Below are 19,349 nucleotides of genomic sequence, written 5' to 3'. Positions count from 1 at the left end.
ATCCTTCCTTCCTTGAATAGAATAAGTACAGCACGCAGAGCGCCCGCATGATTGATAACTACAAGAAAAACGCACAGAGATGTGCCAGTTTGCCATCCACCAGCGTAAGCCCTCTTGGCACCAGCTCTGGCTTCGGCGACACCTTTGGGGGTGCTGAGGGCGCGCCATTGGAAATGTCCCTGCAGTAGGCAGGGAGTGCCAGGGGCCTGCGACGAGGCACGGCTGCTGCTGCTCGCTGTGTCTCTCTCGCTCTCCCTCATCTGCTTCCAATCTGCAGGCTGGGGATCCCCTGCCTCCCTCGGCACATGAATGCCTCACTGTCTGTTAGCCTGTGTAAGGAAGCTTTCTGGGCACACCGGGCTGTTTGCCTTTCACAGCCTTGTGCTGGGCGGGTTCAGGATCTGTTTTTCCAAGGGACTGAATAGTAAATGGGAGTCTTTCTCTCTGCATCCCCTCCTCCCCTCTCTCTCTCCCTGGCCCCACCCTTCCTCACGACTTCTTTCTCCATCACCATCTTTCTTCCCTAGTCTGCTCTGTCCCTCAATACTTCCACTTAGAGTCGCCAAATTTTCAATGTTTTTTTTTTTAACTGCCAGGCACTCTCCTCCCTCCCCACAGAACTTCTCTCCCCCACAACTTACTGTCCCTCTTCCCCTCCCGCTCCCCCAGCAGGGTTGCCAACTCTATCCCTAACAAAAAAAAACAAAAAACAGTCACTTCCTCCTTACCTTCCCTGGACCTCAACTCTTGTATCTTCTCTCCTCTGTGCTCGCTGTCTTGGACCTTTAGCTGTCTCGGACCTCAGCTGCTCCCAGGTCCCTTTACCTCAGCTCTCCCTAGCACTGGCCCCTAGGAAAAAGCGGCGGAAGTGAGATTTAACTGAGCACGGGGCCTGACAAGAACGTAAAACCAGCAATGTAAGCGCTGGCAATCCTGCAGAAGGTGGCTCATGCCCTCCCCTAGATCGCAGATACGTCCCACTCAGCTTTCCTTAGCAGCGAGACGTAAGGAAGCATGGGACCTGTGAGCCCTCCATGTGCTCGCATTCCCTGCAGTGACTCCGCCCCCCTTCTCACATGAGAGGCCTTGGTGGGAAGAGAGGGGTGGAGTCACTGCGGGGACTGAGAGCACACGAAGGCCAAACAGGAGACTGGAAGAGGACAAGGTCCAGAGAGTGATCAGCTGCATGAGTGCGTGTTAATGCGCGAGTCTGTGAGATTGTGAATGAGTGAGGAATTGTGAGTGACCAGCTGCATGAGTGCGTGTTAATGCGTGAGTCTGTGAGATTGTGAATGAGTGAGGAATTGTGAGTGACCAGCTGCATGTGTGCATGTTAATGCGTGAGTCTGTGAGATTGTGAATGAGTGTGGAGTTGTGAGTGACCAGCTGCATTTGCGTGTGTGTGTGTGTGTGTTAATGCTTGAGTCTGTGAGATTGTGAATGAGTGTGGAATTGTGAGTGACCAGCTGCATGTGTGCATGTTAATGCGTGAGTCTGTGAGATTGTGAATGAGTGTGGAATTGTGAGTGACCAGCTGCATGTGTGCATATTAATGCGTGAGTCTGTGAGATTGTGAATGAGTGTGGAATTGTGAGTGACCAGCTGCATGTGTGCATATTAATGCGTGAGTCTGTGAGATTGTGAATGAGTGTGGAATTGTGAGTGACCAGCTGCATGTGTGCATATTAATGCGTGAGTCTGTGAGATTGTGAATGAGTGTGGAGTTGTGAGCGACCAGCTGCATTTGTGTGTGTGTGTGTGTTAATGCATGAGTCTGTGAGATTGTGAATGACTTTGGAATTGTTAGTGACCAGCTGCATGTGTGCATGTTAATGCGTGAGTCTGTAAGATTGCGAATGAGTGTGAACTTGTGAGTGACCAGCCTCATGAGTGCGTGTTAATGCGCGAGTCTTTGAGATTGTGAATGACTTTGGAATTGTGAGTGACCAGCTGCATGTGTGCGTGTTAATGTGTGAGTCTGTGAGATTGTGAATGAGTGAGGAATTGTGACCAGCTGCATGTGTGCGTGTTAATGCGTGAGTCTTTGAGATTGTGAGTGAGTGAGGAATTGTGAGTGACCAGCTGCATGTGTGCATGTTAATGCGTGAGTCTTTGAGATTGTGAATGAGTGAGGAATTGTGAGTGACCAGCTGCATGTGTGCGTGTTAATGCGCGAGTCTGTGAGACTGTGAATGAGTGAGGAATTGTGAGTGACCAGCTGCATGTGAGCATGTTAATGCGTGAGTCTGTGAGATTGTGAATGAGTGAGGAATTGTGAGTGACCAGCTGCATGTGTGCATGTTAATGCGTGAGTCTGTGAGATTGTGAATGAGTGAGGAATTGTGAGTGACCAGCTGCATGTGTGCATGTTAATGCGCGAGTCTGTGAGATTGTGAATGAGTGAGGAATTGTGAGTGACCAGCTGCGAGTGTGTGCGTGTCTGTGTGTGTGTTAATGCATGAGCCTGTGAGGGGGAAAGACAGTGAGTGTATTAGTGGGGTGAGCAGGTCTGAGGAGGGCTGCAAGCACAGGGAATGTCTTTATGGTGTAGCGTGCCATGGAAGGTGATAGCAGAGTTATGGTATGCCGTGCTGTGCCGTGCCATGGAAAGTACCAGTGGATTTATAGGGGGTAACTTTGAATAGCCCCTGCTACTTACAATGCACGTGAGCGCGCCAGTTCCCTTTCAGAATTAGTAGCCGCAAACTACCCGCACTAAAAGCTTCTGCCGTGCACCTTTGTGCAGATGGCGGAGTACGGGGGAGGGGTTAAATTGAGTGCGCGCATTTGAAGATCCCGCGTGTGTGTGTGCATGCGCTGTTTTACACATTAACACGCCCCCAGCTCTTTTTAACTTGGCTGAAAGCACGAGAGCAGATAAAAAAAATGTACGGGCCCGTCCACGCCTCCTGCTCAGCTTTCTAGCCCCTTCCTGTCCCTTGGAGATCCTCTGTGCTTGTCCCGTGCTCTTTTGAATTCCGATACCGTCCTCGCCTTTACCACCTCATGTATGTAATTTAAGGCAGGCAGAGGAGACCAAGCACGTTGCTCAGGTAAATTGCTATTTACTTGGGTGTATGGTTTTCAAAATCGCTCTCTTAATGTGACATTTCCAATTGCTTGGCCGTCACCCTGGTCCCACGCTGTGCCCTTTCTCGGTTTTCACTACTCCTACCCCTGGCTGCCTTGTGTTTTTGAGAGTTGGTCTGTGTTTTGCAATTTTTTCTTTAGTGTTTCAGAGATGCCAGTTATTCCGCTGGGTGTCACCGCTCTGTGGAATCCGGAGCTGGTGATCTGTGCCTCGGCTGCACCAGCTGGGGCCGCAGGGAATCTGCAGGCCCAGCCCTATTCCTCTCGTTGCCCGTGGCCTGGCCATGATGGGACATGCTCCCTTTGCTGCCGCCGAGGCGCGGCTCCCAGGTGCCTGAGCTGCTCGGGCACAGCCCATCCCATCGGCCGCGTGCATGCCACAGCAGTGCGTTGCCGGGCTGAACCAAGTTAAGCCTGGCAAACCAAGTTAAGCGTCTTTCCCTGAAGCCCCGGGTCGCGCGTCTGCCACACCCCCCCCCCCCCCCCCCCCCCCGTGGAGGCTGGCTTCATTCTGGGTGCACGAATGGCTTCGGCCTGACCAGCCCTGGACTTGGTCAACAGGTCGCCTGCTATGCCCCGTACCCTAAGTGATAAAACATTTCAGGGCAGCAGGCTGGCTTCCAGCTCATTCATGCAGGGAGCAGCCCTCCTGCGGTGAAAGCACCAAAAAACGCCCAGGGGTGGCAAAATCCTAAATCCGTCCCTGAGGTTCTTTGAAGACTGCAATTTGTCCTGTGGCATTGATTTTAAGCCTCGGTCTCCATTCTCTGGTCTTTGAGTCTGGAGGCTCTCCAGGGCTGCCTTATGGTTCTTCCTGCACTGCTGCTCTGATCCCAGCTATTACATCACCTGGCAGTGTTTCTTTCCTTTTGTGTCACAGGACTCCAGGTTTATATATAGATACATAGAAATATGTATTTTTTAATAGAGGTTTTGAAGAAAGAAAAACAGGGAAGATGTGAGCTGGTTTCCTGTATTTTTTTAAACCAGTTCAGGTTTTCCCCCCACAGTCTGCAGCGCTCTGCCAAGCTCTATCGCTCCTGGACTGTCTGCGGTCCGTGATAGCTTTTATTGGAGCAGCATGAGCAGAGACACCATTGTAATGGAGCTTTCCACCTAACCTCCTGTCCCGTCTGACATCTGGAAAACAAGGTCTCCTAAACTTTTCTACAGGAGGCATCAGGTCCTTGTCCCATCCATGGAACAATGGCACCATCTGGTGGCCGCTGAGCAGATGATATGTGCATTGGCTGAAAAAAAAAAAAAAAAAGAATAACATTGCCTTTTACGCTTCTCTGCCCCCCCCCAGCCTCCACATCTCCTCTTTGTCACCTCTCCTCCACAATCTCACCTCCCTTCTTTATCACAACCTCTCCTTCCCAAGTTACTTCACTCCCTCCCTCTCTCCACAGCCTCTCTTTTTCACCTCCACCTCTCCTACCTCCCCTCTCCACAGCCTTTGCTTCCACCTCCCTTCCCTCACTCTCTGTCATCACATGCTGCTGCTGATAGCTGGATGTGCACTTTCCATCTTTCCAAACAATGTTATTTGTTTTTGCAGGTTTTCCTTTTATGTTACTTTTTATCCATTGTTGAATTCAACTGATCCAGACATCTCCCATTCCAGGGTCAGGTGTCTTGGCAAACGCTGCTCTCTCAGGCTGTCTCCTTTCATGGAGAAACAGACTTTGCTCGGTGTTTTTGTTCTGATTTCTCTGGCCCCTGGGTGGTCTGCAGAGATGCAGTTGGCGGACGAGGGGAGGGGGGGGGAGTGTGGGAGCTGCGGAGTCCACCCACCTAACCCTGATGGCTTCCCCAGACCCAGGCTGTAAGCGCAATAACACCTGTCACCCCCTCTCCTTCCACGATGGAGTGTGCGCAGCTAGAGACACACTCAGGGGGCAGTGGTCGGGGAGTGTGTGGGTTACCGACCGCTGGTGAGACATCGTCTGGAACAGAGTTCTCCGCTTCTGGCAGCCTTCTCTTCCTGCTTCTGGCTCAGTGTGGATGAGGAGGTGCCTGCTCCTCTCCTCCTATGCGCCTCTGTCTTTCTCCCTGACTCCGTGGACAGATGAGATATTTGCCGCCCAAGTGTCTCCCTCGCTGTGTGTGTCTCTCTCTTTCTCTCCGATTCAAGAAACTTTCATGCCGTCACAATCTGTACATCCGTGGCCGAGGTAACAAGGTGTTTAAAAAAAAATATATAAGACAGAGAAAAGGAATAAGAGAAAGATGAGGATGCGGTGCCCCCAAACTTCCTCGCTGATGCTGATCTCTGGCTTTCTCCCTCACTTCTGCCCGTCCCACGTAGCAAGAAAAAGTATTTAATGGTATAAAAAAAAAGTTACAAAGGACAGAGAGGGCAGTAACGAGAACGATTCCCGGGTCAGATCACGGTTCAGGATATGACACATTTTGCAGCTCTGGCTGCAGTCTCTCCTCCTTCCCCCCAGAATCAGGGGGTGCCTCTCGCTCTCCTCCTCTGATGGGAAATCTTTGCGTAACTGGCGATCAGGGGGAAGGCCCTGAATGGTCTGCGGTCGGTCAGCTGGTGCAGGGGATGGCGGCTGACAGCTCCGTGCGGCAGCGCCGGGGTGGACAGCCAGCTGGTATTTGGGCTGACCCGGCCAGTTCCAGGAAGCCCTATGAACCAGCAACAGGTGCCCTGGCAAACACCACCACTCCCCCCCCCCCTCCCCCCGCTGCGCTCCCTTCCTCCTTCCCTGTTCTTTCAGAAGTAGCGGCTGGTCCGAGATCCGTGGGCTGGGGTCTGAAAGGCAGTGTGCCCAGGAGAGCTGGGTTTTTTTTTTTAATTTTTGAAAATCGGCAAGGCTAGGCAGCATGGTTTTACTTCAGTCAAGACCCAGAATAAAGGCTGACAACGCCAAAACTGTGGATCCAAACTGGTCTGACTTTTATTTGCAGGCCCACTGGAAGTGTACACGGTTCTCACAAATCTGTGCTGAGCGTTTGAGAGCTCCCTGAATTTGCTGAGCGCATCGCCGGCGATCTTCCTTTAGACCTGGCACAAGGATGTTCAAGGTCGTGCCTTCCTTGAGCATACCCAGATCCCTCACAGGAGAACTTACAGTGGGAATCACATGTGCATCTCTTTGTATTTTGCATTCCTGTTTCTATTTCTCCGCTGTTGCACTGCATAGGAAGTCCAGTTTCTTGGAGTTTCCAGTTCAGTTTTTGTCTGCATGAATTGGTTTCTAATTTGGGATCACTTATTCAACATTTGTTCTGCGGGCATGACATGAAGTGCTAGTGTGAAATTTCTCTGCAGGGATCTCCCCCGTTTCTCATGAAGTAGCTTTTAGGCGTTCTTGCATGACGTGTAGCAAGAACACCTTTTGGAAAGACTGCGTCCCACTATCTGTCTGTCTGTGACCTCCTACCACAGGCAAAACGAGGGGGAAGGAAGGTCGATGTAGTGCTTTGGTGTGATTTGAGAGTGTGGTGTGGTAGCTGCCACTGCCAAGTTTCACGCTGGTCGGGTCGAGACGGCCAGGTCTACAAGAACCGCCACTCCCACGCTTCTCTGCTTTTAGTGGGACTGTAACTTTATCCTTCTTCCAAATGGGTTCATTCTCCACATACCATGACAGGAATGAGCCTCGCTCGTAAGCCAGGGTATGCTGAGTGTGACCTCAACCTCTCAGATTTACTGCTGGGGGGCCTCTGCATCGTGCCGAAGAGAGCCGCCTCCTGCAGCTCACAAGGGTGCAAGTAGTGTTGTAGGGGGGTAACGTGTGAAGGTGCGCGTGGAGGTTCTTTTTTAATCAGGTTGGTGGTGCCGAAACAACTGGGATTATTTCTGTATCTTTCTGCCACGTTTCCTTGCTCTCCGATCTTCTCTCTCTCTCTCTCCATACGTTGTACGGAACAGTCGCTTGGCACTGACACTTCTGTTCAGCAGGTCCCGTTCTTGTGGATTTTTGTTTTTCCTCCGCTACCACTGTGCTCGGTTTACATGCATCGAGCTCTTTATCGACTGAAAGGGAAATGTCGCTGGTGATCACAACTTCTTCATTGCCTGCACTTCTCTCAGGGTCGTGATGCCGGCGTTTTGTCACGTTATTATAGTGTTTTCCAGTGGATGAGCCGTGCCGCCTTGTTGTGCCCTCCTGTGTATAGGCCTTCTGACATCAACACAGCACCAACGACAATTCTGTTCTACAGAACCTTCATGTATCATAAAGCATAGAAAATATGTCACAGAACAGAGAAAATAGAACGTAGAACACAGAACATAGAGCACAGAGCACAGAAAATAGAACGTAGAACACAGAACATAGAGCACAGAGCACAGAAAATAGAACGTAGAGCACAGAGCACAGAAAATAGAACGTAGAACACAGATCTGCTTTGTCTCCCTGTGTATGCCTGTCTGTGTGCAGATGAGAGATGCACTGCCCTCTCCTCAATTCTTCTCTTCCTCTATGCCCTCCCCACCCCTCACAGCTGAACCCGTGGACGTACTCAGGGTGCTACAGTTACACACACAACCGGAAGGGGTGAAAAAGACCACGGGGTTCTGCCCCAGCAGGCGGTCCGGAGCCGGTGCCGACGTGGCCTACAGGATATCCAAGCCAGCGCAGATCAGCGCCCCCAGCAAGCAGCTCTTCCCAGGTACTGTGGGGAAGGGGGGGTCAACAGACAGGTCCTTTGCTGAAGGGCAAGGGATCCAGAGATCTCGTCTAGGTACAATTGTCTGATTGGGCAAACAAACAATCATTGAGATTCCTTTGTAGATGAACCCGCCCTAGGACTCTTTTCCAGCCCCGTCTCTCCAAGAACCCAATTCATGTGCGCATTCTTTTCTCACGGAGCAGGCAAATTCCCAGAAGATTTCTCCATCATGACCCTGGTGAAGGCCAAGGCTGGCACCCAAGCTTTCCTCCTGTCCCTCTACAATGAGCACGGGGTCCAGCAGCTCGGCGTAGAGCTGGGGCGCTCCCCCATCTTCCTGTACGAGGACCAGGCCGGGAAGCCGGCCCCCGAGGATTACCCCACTGTTCAGAGGCATCAACCTCGCCGACGGCAAGTGAGTAGCATCCATTCTCTCTCTCTCTCTCTCTCTGCATCCTCTCTCTCTCTTACCGCCTGTCATTTCCTGGCGCTCTGGCGCTGCCTCTTGTTGGCCGAGAGGTCCACAATCAGCAGCAGCAGAGCGGACAAGGTTACGCGCATAAAACTCATGAGGTTGGATTCAGGGCAGCCATTTATAGGGATGGAGCTGTCTGCTACAATTTAACCGGCTGGTGCTTCAATATCCTGCTAACCCGCTAAATTGGAAGGGTATGCCTTGGTCTTTTTTTGAACTGGCAGTGATTTTGCCTGCACAGATTTAGTTGGCTAGCGGGGAGTTGTTTTCAACCGCTGGATTTATGTGGTTAAAAGCCAATTTTTTTACCGCATTCATCAACACCTGTCTATATCCATCTGTCCGTCTATCGCTACCTCTATGCATGCAACGGTGTTTGCCTCCCCGCGCCGCGCCTCCTGTCTCATTGTTGGCCCGTGCCCCCTGCCTGTCTCTTGTGTCCCAACGCCTGTGCACTCTCTCCTCAGGTGGCATCGGATCGCCATCAGCGTGCAGAAGAAGACGGTCACCCTGATCCTGGACTGTAAGAAGAAAGCCACCAAGCCTCTGTTACGCAGCAACAACCCCGTCGTCAGCACCAAGGGGATCACCCTCTTCGGAAAGCGCATCCTGGACGAGGCGGTCTTCCAGGTGAGCCGGCGTAGAATGAGGAGGCCTTTCAGGTGAGCCAACACCTTTACAACCATAGAGCAAGGACGTCTCGCAGGTGAGAGACAGCTTTCCATCTACAGAATAGGGAGGTCTCACAGGTGGGGAGAGAGTTAGACGCCTATAGAATGGGCTTACAGGTAAGAGACAGCTTTCCATTTATAGAATGAGGTGGTCTCGGAGGTGAGAAACAGCTTTGAGTCTACAGAGCGGGGAAGTCTCGCAGGTGGGGAGACAGCTTTCCATTTATAGAATGGGGAGGTCTTGCAGGTGGGAGAGAGTTATAAGTCCATACAATGGGAGGTCTCACAGGTGAGAGACAGCTTTAAGTCTATGGAGCGGGGAGGACTCTCAGGTGAGAGACAGCTTTCCATCCTCAGGAAAGTTTTCACGCTATCATCAGCCTATTTTCTCAGCCTTTTTTTTTTCTTTTTTGGTAAGCAAAATTTTACTGATAAAAGAAATATACATTTCATAATAATGATCACGAACTCAGGATCCGACGCACTGCAATTAAAAATGAGGTCAAACGCCTAACGGTGACGGCGCAGTGGCTGCATATGAAGCATTTCCATGCTGAAGGAACTGAAGCACTAAGTCTTGCTTTCAGAGTCGGTGGTCATACACTCTGCATTCTCCTCCCCCCCCCCCCCCCACAGGGTGACATCCAGCAGCTCCTAATGGCGCCCAACGCCCAGGCCGCCTACGATTACTGTGAACACTACAGCCCGGACTGTGACACCGCGCTGCGAGACACCCTTCAGGCCCAGGACCCCAACCGCAAGGACGAGGTGAGTATCTGGACCTCTGCGGCCCCCGCCCTCTCCTGGGCACTCTGCGGGGACGGCGCGAGCGTCCGACCCGAACGCAGGCCCTTCCCCTGGCTCGTCCGGGCATCCTTGCAAGTTTTCCCCCCACGTTCTCGCCCTGCAGTGTCTTCCGGAGTCCACGCGAGTCTGCATCTCTGTGGCGCCCTCCCCCCCGGGACTCTCCTCCTCCCTGTTCACTCCTGATTCCTGCTCTCTCCTTGTCAGGGACACTTACTTTCAGTAGTGATGAGACAGCCTAAGCTCCCCATCCTCGCTTCTCTCTCCTCACTGTTGTGGATATTGCACATTTTTATGTTTTGTGGCGCTTGCCAGGCGTTATTTGCACATCGCCTTGGGTGCTTTTGCTGAAACTGCGACTAAAGCTCAAGATTAGGCAGATAAGTAGCCAGCAGGCAAAACAAAGTGCCGGGCAGCCTGCAGGCTCAGCGCGCTGCCTCTCCAGTTAAGTGTATTTGTGGCCTTTGATGCCCAGGTGTTTTTTTAATGAAAATATTCACTCAGATCTGTCCTTACACAACATAATAGATCTCAGTCTGCTGCTTATCCATGTGAGGCGAGGATGGTGGGGGAAGCTGAGGGGAGGGAGAGAGGATGGGGAAGAGAGAATGGGAAGATGCTTTGGTGGTGGTGGTGGGGGGGGGGGAGGGACACACAAGCTACTCAGCCCGAGGTTAGGAAGGGTGGGGATTTATTTTGGCCTCTGATGGTCCTGTTGATAGCACCAGCGCCCCTGCGTAAGCGCGGATGCAAGCCGAGAGCCGCCGGGCTCTGGTAGGGGGGGAGGAGAGGCAGGGGAAGCGCTCCGGCGACATGGGGTCCAGAGACTCCGGGAAGTCCATGGAGAGAAGTCGCTGAAACCCTGAGACTCTGCCTCACACCTGGAGGGTTCCCCAGTTCTGCGTTTGGGGTGAAGGGAAGAGAAGGGGGTTAGGATGGGGATTGGTGAAAACAGGCTGGGGGCGGGAAGGGGGGGGGGGAGGTGGGAATCAGTGGGAAGAGAGGGGGAGGGAGGGGAGGGGAATAAAGTGCGGGGAGAGCTGGGGAGAAGGACATAGGGCCCCCGGCGGTCCTGGATTTAAAGGGACGATCCTGTTCTAGCCAGACAGAAGTGGGGAGGGGCAGTTGGGGGGTAGCCGGTGGGCGCCATGGGCTTTGATATTTGCTCTCACTGTACAGAGAGAAGGGTAAGAAGAGAGGAGGCGGCTGGGAAAGGTGGAGGACAGAGAGGACATTGATGGGTGAGAAGCCTCGCTGGGATCCACCCCATGATCTTCTGGCCTGCAGTCTCTGCTTTTTTTTTTTGGTTTCTTCTTTTTTACATTTCTTTAATATATTTCCCCCCTGTGCCTCCGCCGCCCTCTTGTCAGTACGCCGAGGAGGAGCTGGAGTACTATGACTACCCTTACTATTATGACGGTAAAGACGAGGGGACTGCAGCGCCAGCCGTGCAGACCCCCGAGGGAGTCTTGACCGAGCAGGTAAAAAAAAAAAAAGCCCCTGGGGGGGGCTGAGAGGTGGACCTCCGAGACCTCTCCGTCTGTGTGTCCCGTCCGTCAGTCCCTGGCGTTCACCACCTTCCATCTTGTCGGTCACTTTTGTCCTCGCTGCTCAGGCTGACGGGGGGACGGCGCTCCCCAGCAGGGCTCTACCTTAATGCTTACCAGCCTATCCCACCAGCGGGGGACGGGGGGGAACGGGTTTGAAGCAGCAGCTTTTTCCTGGGCAGAGTTTGGGAAATATTTTGAAATGTTTCGAGGAAAATTGTCCCTAGATTAAGACCCTACAAAGCTTGGGTGGGTTCAGCCCTATCTCCCTCACATCCAGTCTGCGGCCCCACTTACCCTGGATAAAAAAAAGCTTTGGGACTGCGGATGAGGGAAGAGAGAGGATTGGGATTTTTCTCTGTAGCCATGGCGGGCGTAGGTGGCTGGCTCTTTGTTTGATCGGTGGCCAGATGCATTAACGTAGACCCGTGCCTGGGCCTCGCTTCTCTCCCCGACATTCATCACCATCCATTGTGTTCATGCTTGTTTGGTTGTTTTCTCATCTCATTTGTGTATGTGTGTGTCTGTCCAAACCCCCCCATCCCCAATCCCCCCCCCCCCCACCCATCCCTCCGTCTCTCCATTGCCTTTCCACCATGTACTGTCAGAAACCCAAAGCCAATGCAGCGAAATCCCGCAAGGAGCCTGCCAAGCCGAAAGCCAAGCCTCTGCCTGCTGCCATCAAAGCCAACGCCAAGGGCAACGGCAAAAACATCAAGGCCGGCAACCTCCGGGCCGCAGCCACGGCCAGGACGCCTGCCAAGCGCTACATCCCCGCCACCAAAAGCTCGCTGGGCAAGACCCAGTTCAAGAAGGCCTCCGCCGGTGCCGGCGGCACACAGAGGAAGCAAACCAACGGCTACCAGCAGGTAGAGCAAGAGCAGTGTATGCAGATCCAGCCCCCTGAGATCTGCCATACACTGAGCCAACAGGAGGAGGCGCTCTCTCTCTCCATCCATCCTACTCACCCCTGTTCTCCCCGCGCATCCGTCTCCGTGCTCTTTCCACACTGTGCGCATTCAGCAGAACGGATTCGTTCAGAGCGAAACGAAATGAAACGAAACAAAATGGAATGCTGACCTCTCTCATATCTGTCTGGGCATGACCATCGCCTCTGACCTGATCCAAAACACCTTCTTTGTATTCACTGATTGAGCGGTTCTACTGAACACCTCTGCCGGCAGGGGAAGCATTTGTATTGGATTCTAATAAACTTAGTCACATTGGCGACCTCAATATTAGAGGCTATGTGGCTGATCCCATAGATTCAAAACTGGAGAAATCTCCCCCCACCCATCTAAATTCAGTTCAGACAGTCTAATTATAAGCTTTCCCAGTACACACCCACACACAAAAAAAAGAAAAAGAAATTATGTATATTGGAAAATCAAACTGGGGCCCAAGAAACTGGGAGAGAAAGCAACTCACCCAGCATCTCACATAGAGAGTCAGTGACAGTCGTTAATTAGAGCTGAGACAGAGAGATAACGTGAGCTATCCTGAGGCCACACAGAGAGTCAGTGTCAGAGCCGGGGATTAGAAGTGAGGCACAGAGAGTCAGTGACAGAGCTGGGGATTAGAGCTGAGGCACAGGGAGATAAAGTGACTCAATCCGCCTCCCCAAAAGGTCATACGAAGAGAGGAGCGTTGAACTACTGTTCCATGACCTTTCCTGAATCAGAGCGCACCGCCCTCGCTACTGCATGGATCTCCCTTCCCCCTGACTGTTTGCCTTGGACCCAGATGAAAGGTTCCTGATAATCAAGCGCCTTCCCTTCCCAAAAGAAATTAAGCTCATGGGCAAAACGAGTGAAATGAGTTCAGGACATGTCGAGCAGATATGAGAGACCAGGATGATGGGCTTTGTTTCTGTTTCTGGGATTTTTCGTTCACGAATGTGCCGCCCCCACACAGGGGAAAGAGTTGTTCGCATCCCCCCCCCCCTTTCTGGGGGGATGTTTCATGGACGATCCGTTATCATTCCTCCGCTATCCCCTCCCCGGAAGATAACAAGGATCGGCCATGAGTCGCGTGTAGCTCTGCCTTCCCCGCTGCGGGGATGTAACCACTAACGCTTGTCTCTTCTCTCTTTCATGCCCGCGTTGATTCCTGCAACCCGCCGTTTCCGCTGGCCTCCACCCCCCACCCCCCTTCTTATCCCGCGCACGTCTGTCCTCGCATTCCCTGCCCCAGGACCTAGCGTTGCTGCCCACAGAGGGGTCGCTGGTGGTGGAAGAGGAAGCCAGCTATGCAGCGGTTCCCGAGGAGGAGGAAGTGAATGGAGGTTGGGGAGAAGAGCTGGCGCAAGAGGTCCCAGCTTCCCACCCTTCCACATCTCAGGTTATCACTGAGGTAACTTGATTGTGTGAACTGGGAAGCCCCAAGTGGGAAGTAGAAACTCGTGGGGGGGGGGGGGGAGGGCAGGCTTTTCCTGGACTGACCCTGGAGACAGCTGATACTCTTGAACCTGTGTGGCACTGTCCCTCTTAAGAGTTCTCTCATCCTTCATCCACACCATGGTCTCCTCTCATCCCCTCCCTGCTCACCCTCTTCAGCAGCCCCAAAGCTAGAGTGGTCCCCTTACCCTGATCCACATGCGAAGGCTGGTCCAGTCCTGTCTTTTTCCCCATGGCATGCATGGAGTTGTACTTCTGAACTCCCCTAAGACTACATCTCCCTACGTGCAATGGGGTGAAACAAGGACCGGATCGGCCTGTTTGGGTTGACCTAGCTGAGGGGGGCATCCTTACCCATGGGCCTGCACTTGCCAATGTTTAAGACCCAGTAGTTATCCTTCTATCCTTGACTTAAACACATGGTTCTTCTTGTCTCTTCTTCCTTAAGAGGTTACAAGACTCAAAGCCTTTTCCGTGCTCCACCCAGGCTTCTTCCCACCCCTCCTTATGACGCCTTAAAAAGTGCTTCCCCATAACCCCGTTATCACATAGAGATTTCCTCCTGGATGCACGTAACGATGTAAAGAATAGCTCATGTGAAACCTGCGATAATCACTAACGGTATGTAAATGGAGCATGAGGGGGGGTTACACAGTTTACCAAACTCAACACCTACAATAATATCTGCTCATAGAATACTAACACAGCTCAGTGTGACATCAAAATAACATCCTATCACCAGTTAGCCCAGAGTCCTTATTAGTGTTGCACAGTTATAGTTGGGTAGGCTAAGGCTGAAGGTCACACAGTGGCAGACGTTCATCTCTCATGAGTCTAGCCTATTGTCATTCATAAATACTCATCAATCTAACCAACCAATCTTCGATCTGTTTAACTTCATATGAATTTCTTGTGCCCATTCCACCCCTAACCCACATGTACATCCATTTTCTCATAAGCCATCCACTCACCTATCCATTCCCCCACTCCAATCCATTCTTCCGCCTGTTTCTCCTGCAATCAAGCCATCCCTCAGTCAGTCTTTCTATTCTCATGCTTGTTCATTCATCAGATCATTCATCTTCCTTCCATTTATTCTTGCATTTTTCTCCAAACCATGGGCGCTTTCAATTTGTCTGTTCTCAGATGAACTTGTCTGGCCAAAATTCTCTCACACACACATACTGATCAGACACCCTTCCAATGATGCCTCATCTTTCCATTAATTAACTGTTCTATGACTTCATCCTGCTGTATTGCCATCTCCTCATTCTTTTACATGTCAGTCTGTCTCATAGCTATCCATCCTTCCATTACCTTCACTCCATCATCTCTCTGTCCAGTAGTACAACCTGCAAACAGTCCATCTGTCCACCCCTTCAATGTATTCATCAACCAAACAAGAGACAGATGAGTAAGCACAACAGCACGCTGTAGCCTCTCTCTTTCAGCTCCGTTGTTACCTGTCTCCTGGCACACCATGGATGGGATGAAATACTGTGCCAGTGTCTGCAGAGCTTTCACTAACTTTGTCCTGGGTTTGTTTCTTTTTTTTTTTTTTCTTCCCATCTGGCCGCTCTCCTCCTCTCCTGGAAGGAGGAGCCAAGTGTGCTCCCGGTGGTTAAAGGCGATGAGGGGTTCACAGAGGAGTATATCACTGGCGAGGAGAGCCCTGCGGCTGGGCAGGATTATGAGTACATCTATAAGGACTATCATGAAAGCACTCAGCACACGGATCTGGGTCCTGCCCTCGCCGCTGAGACCCCTGAGAATGGAGGTGTAAGTCATCTTCATGGAAGGATGGGGGGGGGGGGGGGTTGGGAAAAAAATTAGAACGATTTAAATATTGCCCTGTCGATCCCTCCTAAAAGGTTCAGAAGGGACAATTGTCATGAAATCACACCTTCTGTGAATGTTATCTTTCCCACTTCATGGTTAGTCTTCTGGGTGATGTAAATTTTCTGTTCTGGTCACTTCCTTTCATGCCATTGTTTTTTGTTTTGTTTTTTCTCTGTGTGAAAGTCCGCTTCCTGTCAATGTCATCACCCCTTTGTGTGATGTCCTCTTCTTGTGTGAGAATCGTGCTTTTCTGATAATTTGAGTCTGTTCCCTTCCTTTCTTGTGCTATGTCCTCAGCTCCTGTTCGGGGGCGGTCACCACACTGTTGTGTCATCCACCGGGTTTTATTTGTCTGTGTTCACTTAACCTGTCAGTTCCATTCCTTCTGTTTGAGGTCAGGTTTGTCTTCCAATAGTCTTTTCTCTGACAGTCGTCTTGTGTCATGGTCTGCTTCCTCTCTGACCGTGACACTTCCTGCTGACAACTCCAGGGCCTTTATCTTATCTCCACGTTTCTCCTGCTCCTCTTCTGGAAAGACAGGGAGAGGAGGAAAGGGGAAATTTCGGAGTTACATGCATAACTCTTGGGCGCACCTTGCCTGGGCGATGTATAACCTCTGGGCGTTTTGACGTGGTCCTATGCTTTTCCTCATGGCATTTTATGGTCATTTGGCCTTGCAATCAGTGACATCGCCCCCGCTGCGATAGCCACTCTGTCTGCGGTGATGGTATCCTGGTGGGTGATGTCATCAACACCTCCAGGATGCATTTGGTTCAAATGCCTTCTTGGGTGTTATGACCTCATCACCTGCTTTTGTGATGCATCCTGCATTCATTAATGATTGCTGTAGTAATTAACCTCCAAGATGCCAGTGACAGTGCTGAATAATGTTTTTCTACATGGAGGGATTGCTGTTGTGATTCACAGCCTGTTGGCATCTTGGATGATGTCATTGTGAACCTCTTGAAGAAATGGGACTTGTCTTAGTGTCATCAGATTTATGACATGGATAGCTTCCCATCAGACAATGCCATCATTTTTGGTTATTTCTTCATCCTCTACAAGACTAGGGTCTGATTCACTAAGGCTTTTCTCCCATTCTGTTTATGTGGGAAAAATGCTTAATAAATGAGGCCCCTAGTTAGCTGCTACTAAAGCTTGGAATATAGTTGTTGATCCCTATTGCCTAGGAGAATCACTGTTGCCCAAATTGTGCCTTCTGCCCTCTAGCCTCAGAGGGCTAGAAGCAGTGAAGCATGGTAAGATTCACTGAAAGAGTTGAGCAATTTTGGGTCAGTGCTCCAGAAGGTAACAGACCTTCCTGTATCCTTATGGCGGAGCTTCAGCAAGCCATTGAAATCTGGACGTATCATGGAGGTGATGTGTGCACTGTGCAGGCCCTGGAGTAGGGCTGAGGATAGCCCGGACGTTGGGGGTGTTCCCAGCTCAGTACAGAGGCCTTTTCTTACAGCTCCCTGGCTAGCTTACTTCAGTGGAGAAGTAACAGAAAAAACCTTGATGGGTCCCCTGCACCTCAAATTCAGATGTCATAATCTAATAATTTGGAGTCATGATAGGAGAAATGGGACTAGCTGGGGAGATGGGGAATAAAGACCTGAACCTCTGAGGTGAGGGGAAGTTGATAAAATGCACCAGAGAGGTCAAAATTGAACTTTTCAACAAAAGTAAATGTTGTGCTTTGTTCCTTTTCCTATCGTTGACTAAATTAAAAATACCCCTCCCACAATCTTTACTCGCCCATTAGATAGGGGGCTGTAGTCCTGGAGGAGGGCTTACGACTTCCATCAGGGGAGCGTGGTGAGCCTAGACCTGCTGGACCATTGGCAACCCCATGACTGCGTGAGGCAGGGCAGATGTAGCACAGGACAAGCACCCTCTTATTTTATGTACCCTACCCCTGGTGAGGGGGGGGGGGGGGGAATGTGGCACCCTGCTTTCATTCCAGCCACAGATAGCATCCGTGGTTTGGGGTGGGTGTGAGGTGGCGCTGCGAGCAGGATGCTAGTCTCTTGTGCCAGGTCGTATACTGACTAGTCCCCTCTTTGCGGTTATATGTGTGTTATCCTCAGGCAACCAGAGGCATGAGAGGACAGAAAGGAGATAAAGGGGAGCCCGCTGTCATGGAGCCTGTGAGTTGACTTTTTATGTACGCTGGTCAGAAGCAACGGGGTCTACTCCACCCATAAACTGGGGGCCGCCCACCTCCAGTGAAACCATATCTGGACCCTGTCATCCTCTCCTAACTCACCTTTTATTCTACTCGTCCACGAAAATAGCCCTACAAGGAGCTAATGTCCACTCTAGATATGGATCGCGTTGTTCTGAACCAGATGCTTTGAGGGTCTCAGAGGACAAAAACAAACCAGATGGTTCAGGACAACGCGATCGCCCAGAGCTCATACTCTACCAGCCCAGCCTGCATGTCCCACACTGTGCGCCATTAACTCTTGCTGCAGATGAACCGAAAGACGCTTTCGGTTTGGTGCTATGAAAACCATGACTGAGCATCCCTGGCCACTGTAACGTCCTGGGGTCTCCCACTGGCAACTGGGATCAACCCGGTGGCTCAGCGATAATACTGCGCACGGCCATCCAGAGAACCTGGGTTCAGTTCTTGGGTCTGGTCCTTCCGTTTTCCCCCCCCCCCCCCCAATCGGCCCGGGCTGGTGCTGCTGCGGAGGTGGCATTCGCAGCCCCTTTGGAGGGGAGTGGTGGTGTGGGGGGGGGGGGGGGGAGGGAATCCCCAGTCATCATGGAGCAGCGACACCTAGTGGCCGAATTTAAGGCCCGTGTTTTCACGGCTCTGGAAGAAGACCCGGGTTCGTGGCCCTCGGTCCAGTACACTCGCTGCACATGACCTGGGCTGGAGGGCGGGGGCGGGGTTAATACAATGAAAGCAGGAGGATCCTGCCGGACCACAGAAAAGCCTTGCCTGAGCGTCCCTGAGTCCCAGTGGGGTCTGAGTCCCTTACATGCTCTGTCCATACCTGCAGCAACTCAGCTGTTTACTCTGCTTGCGATGTTCTGCAGGGGATGCTGGTGGAAGGCCCCCCAGGCAGAGAAGGACCGGCAGTGAGTACTCTTGCATTTTCTTTTCTGGTTTAATTTTCTTTCCATATTCCCTCATACGCCGATGAGGAGAAGAACCGCACACACGAGCGTCAGTAGGAAAAAAAACAAAACGTGTCTTTGGGTAGCGTGAGGCGTTGCGCCAGGCCGCGGGACAGCACAGTTCTCCGAAAGCAAGCCGTTCGCCGAGCCGCGCGCGCGCACACACGTGTGCACGGGTTTCGTAACCGCCGGCACTCCCGCTAACCTGGCGCGGGGGGGCCTCTGACCGCTGGCTAACCGCCCGGCGCAGTTACAGCTTTCTCGCAGTTTGAACCGTGCGGGGGTGGGGGGGGGGGTGGGTGGGTGGTGGTGGAGGGACGGCACCTCAATGATTACCCCATCAACTTTCTGTTCCATGAAAGATTCTTTACCGTTGGAATGCCCATCATGGTTTACGTAACTGCTTCGCTTTCTGCCTTTCTCATGTTTTGAATCGTTTCAGGGTTATCCAGGTCCCCCCGGTACCCAGGGAGCTCCAGGAGCTGCCGGTGATCCTGGTGAGAGGGTGAGTCTGAGGGACAAAAAAACCATTTTACTTGCTGCTCGGTCTGCCGAGATGGTGAACGGTATCCTTTTGAAAAAAAATAGCTGGATATGAATATATACTGCACTATGTTAGCTTTTAATTGTTTTATTTTGTTTTTATTTTTGTCAAGTTCATTTATTGTGTATGTTTGGTTGTAAACCGTTTTGATTAATTCTTTTGAATTGTAAAAGCGGTATATAAACATTTTTAAATAAATAAATAAATGAATGGCCA

At 51.5% G+C, this 19,349-nt stretch overlaps 1 protein-coding gene across 1 annotated transcript in view; it reads left to right on the top strand.

Moving 5' to 3' along the window:
* Window positions 1-19,349, top strand: part of LOC115082115 (collagen alpha-1(V) chain-like) — an 82,546-nt gene that overhangs the window by 12,659 nt on the left and 50,538 nt on the right. Inside the window, 11 exon segments of the mRNA XM_029586378.1 lie at window positions 7,558-7,725; window positions 7,929-8,101; window positions 8,103-8,140; window positions 8,668-8,830; window positions 9,508-9,639; window positions 11,831-12,091; window positions 13,416-13,574; window positions 15,215-15,397; window positions 17,548-17,607; window positions 18,509-18,550; window positions 19,032-19,094. Of these exon segments, the coding sequence (XP_029442238.1) occupies window positions 7,558-7,725; window positions 7,929-8,101; window positions 8,103-8,140; window positions 8,668-8,830; window positions 9,508-9,639; window positions 11,831-12,091; window positions 13,416-13,574; window positions 15,215-15,397; window positions 17,548-17,607; window positions 18,509-18,550; window positions 19,032-19,094 (1,442 nt within the window).

This window comes from Rhinatrema bivittatum, unplaced genomic scaffold, assembly GCF_901001135.1.
Source record: "Rhinatrema bivittatum unplaced genomic scaffold, aRhiBiv1.1, whole genome shotgun sequence".
NCBI lineage: Eukaryota > Metazoa > Chordata > Amphibia > Gymnophiona > Rhinatrematidae > Rhinatrema > Rhinatrema bivittatum.
Note: the sequence above shows the minus strand (reverse complement) of the source record. Positions and strands in the feature narration are given on the sequence as shown.